Source organism: Prionailurus viverrinus, chromosome A1, assembly GCF_022837055.1.
Source record: "Prionailurus viverrinus isolate Anna chromosome A1, UM_Priviv_1.0, whole genome shotgun sequence".
NCBI lineage: Eukaryota > Metazoa > Chordata > Mammalia > Carnivora > Felidae > Prionailurus > Prionailurus viverrinus.
The window spans coordinates 50244882-50254043 of NC_062561.1; the positions used below are offsets into that span (position 1 = coordinate 50244882).

At 34.4% G+C, this 9162-nt stretch overlaps 1 protein-coding gene across 2 annotated transcripts in view; it reads left to right on the top strand.

Annotated features, from left to right (window-relative positions):
- Positions 1-9162, top strand: part of UCHL3 (ubiquitin C-terminal hydrolase L3) — a 44304-nt gene that overhangs the window by 29013 nt on the left and 6129 nt on the right. Inside the window, exons 7-8 of one of the 2 annotated variants that reach the window (XM_047854581.1) lie at positions 3926-4117; positions 8674-8749. In XM_047854581.1, coding sequence (XP_047710537.1) covers positions 3926-4117; positions 8674-8749 — 268 coding nt within the window. The remainder of the gene's footprint in view (positions 1-3925; positions 4118-8673; positions 8750-9162) is intronic. The other variant, XM_047855290.1, reaches the window with a different exon arrangement.

Below are 9162 nucleotides of genomic sequence, written 5' to 3' on the forward strand. Positions count from 1 at the left end.
CATTATAAGAATAAAGAGATCAATTCACCATACCTAAAGTTTGTGTATGTAGCTAAAAATAGAACCTCTAAACATATGAGATGAACACTGACAAAACTGAAGAGAGTAATAGACAAATCCACAAATACAGTTGGATATTTCAACACTCCTCTCAGTAATCAGTAGAACAAGTAGACCCAGAAAATTAGTAAGTATATAGAAGACCTTAACAGCATTGTTATACAACTTGGCCCTACTAACAGTTGTGGAACATTCCATCCCAAAACAGCTGAATATACATTCTTTTCAAGTACACATGGGATGTTCACCAGGACGTACCATATCCTGGACCAGGAAATTAACAATTTTTTAAAACGTTGAAATCATACAATGAATGCTTACTAGCCATAATGGAATTAAATTAGAAATCATTAACAGAGGGGCGCCTGGGTGGCGCAGTCGGTTAAGCGTCCAACTTCAGCCAGGTCACGATCTCGCGGTCCGTGAGTTCGAGCCCCGCGTCAGGCTCTGGGCTGATGGCTCGGAGCCTAGAGCCTGTTTCCGATTCTGTGTCTCCCTCTCTCTCTGCCCCTCGCCCATTCATGCTCTGTCTCTCTCTGTCCCAAAAATAAATAAACGTTGAAAAAAAAAATTAAAAAAAAAAAAAAAAGAAATCATTAACAGAAAAAATATCTGGAAAGTTACCAAATATTTAGACTTGAAACACTATACTTTTAAATAGTTCATGGATCAAAGAGGAAGTCACAAAGGAAATTAGAAAATATTTTGAATAAAAATTTAAAAAATCCAAATTCAAAAGCAGGGATTAGAGAGAAGTCGCTAACATTAAATGCTTATAGTAGAAAAGAAAAACAGGAGTTACAGAAAAATCTATAGCATTGAATGCATAAAGTAGAAAAGAAAAAGCAGGGATTCTAGAGAATTGTAGTATTAAATGCTATGATAGAAAAGAAAAGAGGCTTCAAGTCAGTGATTTAAAGTTTTACCTTAAGGTGGTAAAAGGAGCAAATTAAACTGAAATCAAGCAGAAGGAAGAAATGATAAAAGCAGAAATCAATGAAATTCATTATTGTATTAGAAGTCCTTGCCAATGCAATAAGGCAAGAAGAAAGAAAAGGCATATGGGTTAGGAAAGAAGAAATAAAAGTGTCTGTATCCATAGTGAGCATGTTTTTTTATGTAGAAAATTATTTATATAAAAATGTCAACTAGCAAAATATGGGCAGTCTAGATAAGATATTATAACAATATAAAATCATGAAGGTGATAACTACACTGCTGTTATGGAAGAGAGTTCTCTTGGTTATAGGAAATACTGAAGTATTTAGGGGTAAAGGACCAAGTATGTAACTTACCTTAAACCCTCAAATGGTTCAGGAAGAACATTACATAGAGAGAGCATAAATGCAGAGGACAAAGCAAATGGGGGGTAGGATGTCATAGGCATACATTTCAGTGTTTCCTGTACTTTCTGCTTTTATAACTCTATAAATGTGAATTAAGAGTTTTTAAAGGGTTTTTTCAAAAATGGCAAAAAAAGAGGGCCATTAAACTTCAAGTCAGAAATTATAGTAAGCAAACATGAGGGATTAGGTAATATCTGCCTGTAGGAAAGAGTATGCTTGCTTACTGCGTGCTATAAAACATGTTTCGCCAAACTGAGTGTTTCTCTCCTGTAACACAGCTCACATGTGTGCAGCCATCCTTCTGGGCCCTCTGTGTTGCCTTGATGTGAGTGGACGCAAACATATAGATGATCGTGCTCCTGGCTGTGATATAAGTAAAGTCCTGTTTCTCTGACCCAGGAGTCTCATGTCTTCTCCCAGGATCAACTTTTTCAATTGAAAGGGTGAAATCAAATCTCAGACCTCATGGTCTAGTGCTGTGAACATTTCCTACTTGTCCCTATTTCTCTTCTTTTTCTCATACTGAATTCTTTGCCAGGAATCCCTTTCCCATTTCACCTGCCCAAACCTTACACATTCTTTCAATGTACACCCTTCAGTTCTGCTTCTAGCTTAGTGATCACTCCCTCTCAGATTCTTAGAAGATTTTTGTTTTATTCCACTGCTCAGTCATCTTTCCTTCCCTTTCCTTTTTTACTCCATTTTCTTTTCCCTCTTCATCCATTTTTCTTCTCTTCCCCATTCGCTCCTCTCTTTTTCCTATTGAAATGTAATTGGATTGAATATGACAAACTTCTGATTAGACTATGTGAGAGCAGTTTATTCCTGTATAGAGCCAAGTATAGGTTTTTTTAATGTATTTCTTTTTTTTTAAGTTTTTTTTTAATGTTTTATTTATTTTTGAGAGACAGCGTGAACCTGAGGAGGAGAGGGACAGAGAGAGAGGAAGACACAGAATCCAAAGTAGGCACCAGGCTCTGAGCTGTCTGCACAGAGCCCAAGGCAAGGCTCAAACTCACCAGCTGTGAGATCATGACCTGAACCCAAGTCAGACATTCAACTGACTGAGCCACCCAGGCACCCTTATTTATGTATTTCTGATTGACTGGTTCTTACTAAGAGCCACTGAAGTGGTCACAAACATGTTTTTTAAACCCTCATCACAGAGATAGCTTTATTTTAGGTTAGTGTATTGTTTATATAGATTGAAAGTACTAAGTAGGATCATAAAATTTTCAGGGTTCAGAGAGTCCTAGAAATCATTCAGGGAAAAACATTTCATTTTCCTGAAGAGAATAAGGTCATGGTTAGTGAAATTCTTGCTTCCCAAGGACTCATATTACTATTCTTATTGCTGCTTCTCACTATGGTTATAAATGATTATAGTTTTTTCATACTGCTTTAAATCAATTTTTTTTATTTCATGTACTGGTTGTATTTATTGGAAGTAGCAATCATAAAATTATCATTTGGATTACCATTAATAAGTTAGGTATTGTAATGTGGATTTTGTGGAAAACTGTTGGACCAGATTCAACGTTTGTGGTATAATTATGTTTGAAAGTTTCCACTCTCAAAATATCTAATTTTAAGAGGATTATACTTCTTGTTATTAGAATCTAGTCTAATAAATTAGTAATAAAATCTTTCTTGTGGACAGTTGGGCAATACATCAAGGTGATTCTACACATTGCATTCCAGAACCAGATTTCCTGTATTTGAATCCCATCCCTGCCACTTGCTAGACTGTGGCCTTTATATTGGTTATATTGGTTGTATTCATTAACCTCTATGTGCTCTGATTCCTCATTTGTAAAATGGGAATATAGTACCTATCTCATGGGTTACTGGGAGATTAATGAATTCATATATGTAAAGTGCTTAAAGGAGTGCCCAGGACAAAATAAGTGGTACATATTTTAACTAACACTGTTGATTACTAAAAGATGGCTAGTAGGCTGTGATAGTTTCTATTTGTCAGCCTAAGTAAGAGGGTAGTTTATGCAAGCCATCAGCTTCAGAGGGGTTAAATTTCACTCCTCTTTATATTCTGAAGGGGGTTTTTCCCCCCTTAGAGCTTATTCTCGCTAAGGAATTCTTTTCACCAGTGCCTCTGTCACCATTCAGTTTTCTTCTACACATTATTTTTTGTTTTGTATGTGTAACATATTGTGTGTTCTCCATGTATGTGTGTGTATGTGCCTGTTTTTTAAACCATTTGATGTAATAATTCCATTTTAGTGGCTTTTAAAGAATTCCATGAGTCTGTTATGCAAATGAGGATAGGTAAACATTTTAGATGGGTACTTACAGAAGCTATGGCATATAACCTGATACTTGGTTATATATTTCCACTTTATCTAGTTTTAACCAATATTCATATATAATTCTTTCTGGATTATTGTTGGTTAAAAGTACTAGACCATATAAATACAAATATGACCATACGTTGCTTTGAAAAATAAATGATCGCCCAGTAACGTGGTCTAAGTATAATGTTCTCTTTTTTAATTATGTAGTCCTCCTCGCCATCCTCATCACAGCCTCATTCTAGCCACTGCAGAACGAAGGCCTCATCATTGTGTCACCATGCATCCCTGCCCTGGGTCAAACGTAACCATGTAGGCCCTGCAAAGGCTACCAGTCCATCTCTCCGTCTTCGTCGCTGGCGACCCTTCTTACGCCTACCATCTATGGGTCTCCATTCTGTTGTAAGTGTAGTCAATCTTCCATCTCTTCTTCCAGTGACAAGGATAGTCCATTTTTTTTCCCTACACTTCTTCAGTCTTCAAAGTGCTTTTCTCTTGGTTCACTCAACCATTAGCTTTTTCTCCCCCAATAAGATTGCAAGCATACCTCTATGCTTTGCAGTCTAGCTTGACTTTCACCAGTGCCTCGGTGAACATTCATCTTCCCGCTCCATATCCCGCCAACATAAGGATGCCTGCCTTTTGATGAGTACTGATTGACGTTCATGGTAATGTTTAAGTTCCTGTCAGTTGTTAAAGTGAATATGTATTCTCTTACCCTTCATCTTTATGATTTCATTTAGTTGACTTAGGTCAACAAATGCTATGTACCTTCTGAGTTCTTTGCTGTCTCTTTGTTTTGTTTTGTTTTGTTTTGTTTTGTTTTTTCATGTTTCTGAACATGACTATAGTCTCTTGTCATGCTCTGGGGTCACTTTACTTACTCTATCCTTAACCTAATCCTTCCATGGTGTAGGGTGTTTCATCTAAGCTATTTTATTCCCTGAGGTGTCTCAGGTACTTGGTTTAATCTTGATCCAATCTTCCCTGCCTATTCAGTTTCTAAAGATCTTTTCCAAGTAGGAGGTGAAGATTTTCTCCTTGTGAATTGATGTAGGCTTCCCACAAGTTTTATGATTTCTCCTTCTTAGGTTGATAATATTAGAAAACTATTAAAAAGTACATTCTTTCTTTTAATCTTGCTAATTATCTTAAATGTTGAGGTTGATGGTGGAATTCTAATAATTCTCATAATTGACATCAACTGCAGGGTTAGGCAACTCCAGCTCTATCTTTCTGCTGTTTTAGACTTATATAGCAATGAGTTTCATTTGGCAGAGCCTACCTAGAAATGCTACCTCTGAAAGATTTGGTGTATGCCATCCATTTATGAAAAACTTCATGCTTCTGGAAATCATCATGACTTTTGAAGCTAGAGGAAGTCTCATTCCTCATACATTTAATGCTTCAATAAATTGAAAGTTGATGTCAAAAATTCTTTCTTCCCCTTTATGTACTCTTTTAGAGCTATGCTCAAACTGTGAAGCAGAGTTTTGACAGTTTTCCTAAAATATATACATCCCCCAAATATCAGTATGGTCATAAAATAGCCTTTCATTTGTGCTGAGTATCAAGCAACAAACTGGTGTCTCTCTTATTTCATTTTCCTCATTGGATCACAACATGCATTTGCCATTTTTATTCATTTACCTGTTTAATATTTTTTGCTTCCCTACTGTGCCACACATTGTTTGGCATAGTAGGAGATATAAGGTGAATTATAGGACCAGAGTAAAACCCTAATTTTGTAAATTCTAACTTGGGCACAATTGATTCTAAATATTCCTTTGTACTTTTAAAATATTCTGAATATAAATGAACATATCATAAAGTTGGTGTTTCCAGTTTTATATGATTTTATATAAGTTTGATCTTTGCTTTCCATATTAATTCTGTTGCTTTATCGCTTCATAAATATTTTCATAGCATAGCGTGGAACTACCCTGCCTGAGTTTGAAACCAGATTCCATCACTTCCTAGCTGTATAACAGTTTTCTTGAGAACAAATGAGTGTATTACCTGCCTCATAGAGTTTATATGATGATTCATTGGTCAGTACTTTTAAGTACATAAACATATACCAGTGCCTGGTATATATTAAGTATCAGATAATTACAAATTAAATTTAAACTATATTTTCTACAATTTGAAATTTATATTTAATATTTAATTTCTAATTGATTTATTATGTGACTTTTTAATTGTTTGAGATAATAATAAGTGTTATATTATAAATTAGGGAACTTTATAAAAAATAATATATAAAAAATAGGCAAAATATGATCCAATCTATAGTTTCTGGTTTCTGCCTTCTTGGTCATTTTTTGAAATTGAAGACTTTGCCTTTTCTTTTATTGTTCTTGTTTTTAGTGGAATAGTTTTTAAGCATTTGGGATAATTGCAAATTTCAGACTAATGAAGTTGACCAAAGGGAAAGGCTCCTAGTAGGTACTGAGGTTTTGTGGAAGGCTTAGAAATTTTGAGCTTTACTTACCTTTTATAACAATTTGAAGGCTTCTCATACCCTCTTTGGAGTTTTATATTTTTAGTACACACTTTTGGATAAAAGGTATAATGACTCACAATTATGAGTCACTAGCTTGAGTGATTTCTTTTATTTGTGATAATGGAGTATTAATATTTTTAACATTACATAATGCTTTTATAGCACTTAACAATTTACAAAGTACTTTCATGCATTTCACTTCAACTTTAAAACAGATAAGAAACCCAGTGCGCACAGGGATTGGGTACATATTCAGGTCTAGAACTCCAGTTGTACTACTTTACCTCTAGAATGGTTGTACGTACTGACAGATTATGAAAAATAGAAGCTATAAGATGTATTATTCTTAAGAGATGGGGTTAAAATAATTTATACTTTTTGAAAATACAATAGTTCTAAACATTTAAAATACTTGATATCCTGTTGGGAGAATTGTCTTAAAATGAGTAAAGACCACTTTCTAGTTGGATAAAAAATCATTTCTAGTATTTGTTGTTATAGAACTGAATGTATAGTTTGTAGAATTGCTTAGGTGTAGCCTTGAAAAATTGGAATTTTCTTTTGGTCGTTAGTAAAACGAGGATATTGGATTGAGTGATCACTAATATTTTTTGATTCTCTGACCAGGAAAATAAGGGAACTCAATATCACTGTCTTTAAATATCCGAAGAAATACCATGTTCAAGAGGGGCTAGACTTTTTCTAACATAATGGAAAATAGTGGGAGACATATATTAGCCTCAGATGAAGGATAACTCCAACAAATGGTTGGAGATGGAATGGACTCCCTCCTAATCCATTCTCATAGAGGCCACTGCAAGACGGGGGTTGAGAGGAATCTACTATTGGAGCAATAGTAAAAGTAGATAATTCTGATTACTACCAACAGTGGAATTCTTCATTCTAAATTGAAATTAAGAAGAACTAGTTTGCCATATTAATGTTACATTGAGGTTCTCCCATTCATAATTGGGGGGAAATAATCTCTGAAGAATAATGTGAATTTAGATGAGTCACACTATCTGTAAATGTTTTAGAAGCATTCAGTAAATCCAAAATAATGTTTATTCTGTAAATTTCAATTTTTGCATCTGAAAACTTCTTATTAAAACTATTTAAAATTATAAAATTACCTGAAGGTGAAAAAAAATTTTGCAGTTCAGATAGTGTTGTGCTACTTACAGGATGTTAATATGAGATGTAATTTGATTTATGCCTCTTTAAAACGTTTGCCTCTAAAATTTGTACTTGCATTTAACAGTGATTGCATTTTCTTTCAGACTATTTAGATTTGATATATAGCTAACACATAGTAGTGTTAAACTGTACAGCTTACTCGGTATCATAGACAGTGCCAGTTAATCATGTATTGACCTTGGGTAATTTATTTAAATTTCTAAGAAATGTAGCAGCTATTGCTTAATGAAAATTGAATTCAGTGAACTAAAACACACACACACACACACACACACACACACACACACACACACAAACAAAATAAGAAACAAGTAGACGTAATTTTAATTTCAAATAGTTTACTAAGAAAGCCGGAGAAAAATCATAGGTTATAGTTAATTGTATTTTAATTTGCTTTTATCTTTTTTCCCCCTTTACTCTTTTGGGCTATTTTCCTGAATTTATTCATTTTTAAACCTTTTGATCTGTGATGAATAATGAGAGTTATTTTATTCTAAGACTATTTATATTACATTGTTCAAAAACTGAGATTATCAAATTGAAATCATGAAGGAAAGAATTCACTTTCTCGATGTCTTAAAATTTAGCTTGAAAAGTTTCTTTTAACTTTATGCTATTATTAATTTTTTTTAAAACATTCTTATTTCTGGGGCGCCTGGGTGGCGTAGTCGGTTAAGCGGCCGACTTCAGCCAGGTCACGATCTCGCGCTCCGTGAGTTCGAGCCCCGCGTCGGGCTCTGGGCTGATGGCTCGGAGCCTGGAGCCTGTTTCCGATTCTGTGTCTCCCTCTCTCTCTGCCCCTCCCCCGTTCATGCTCTGTCTCTCTCTGTCCCAAAAATAAATAAACGTTGAAAAAAAAAATTTTTTAAAACATTCTTATTTCAAATTTCAAAAATTAGACAAATCAGTTCACGCACTCATGTCATTCAGCAGGTATGCATCGTGCATCCACTAGACACCCAGCTTGTACTAGGTACTGGGCCTTCCAGGGTTGGACAATACTAAAGGTTTTTAGATCTGTTGAGATTTAAGAAAGATGTGCTTTAGTCGATGTTTTCCTGGTGGATGTTTTTCAGTGTTTCCACATTGTCATAAATGTGGTCATGTTCATTCTTTGTCCACCATATCAAAGATTAATAAGCCTTGAATTATGTTGGATAAATGTTCTCTCATGCCATTTCATATTTGTATGTGTTTACAATGTACTTGATTGACTACTAACATGTATAATATATATTTTTCCCTCCTATTTCAGGCACCAAGTATAGATGAAAAAGTAGATCTTCATTTTATTGCATTAGTTCATGTAGATGGGCATCTCTATGAATTAGGTAAGATCTATTTAAATTTATTCTGGGGAAGGAAATGATAAATGGGAAAGTATTTATGATTAACAGGATTGTTGACATTTACTGTATTTACTTGAGTTGGCATAATGACAGTTTTCCATTTAAGATTTTTTACTAGAAAAAAAAAATTTTTTTGACGTTTAAGCAACTTAAAATTCAAGAAAGTGTGCATACCACCTTTGCATCTCAAGCAAAACACAGAAGTAAAAATCATAGGAAACTCCTGTAAATCACTTCAGCATTCTTAACTAAATTACTAAGTTAGTTATCATCATCTGGATGAACTATCTTGATCCTGAAACAACTTTTAAAACACCATGTAATATTCATAATGACTAATTTTTGTATTCAGTAATGGGTATTACTAGTTTCAGGCTTTTGTACTATCTCTTTGT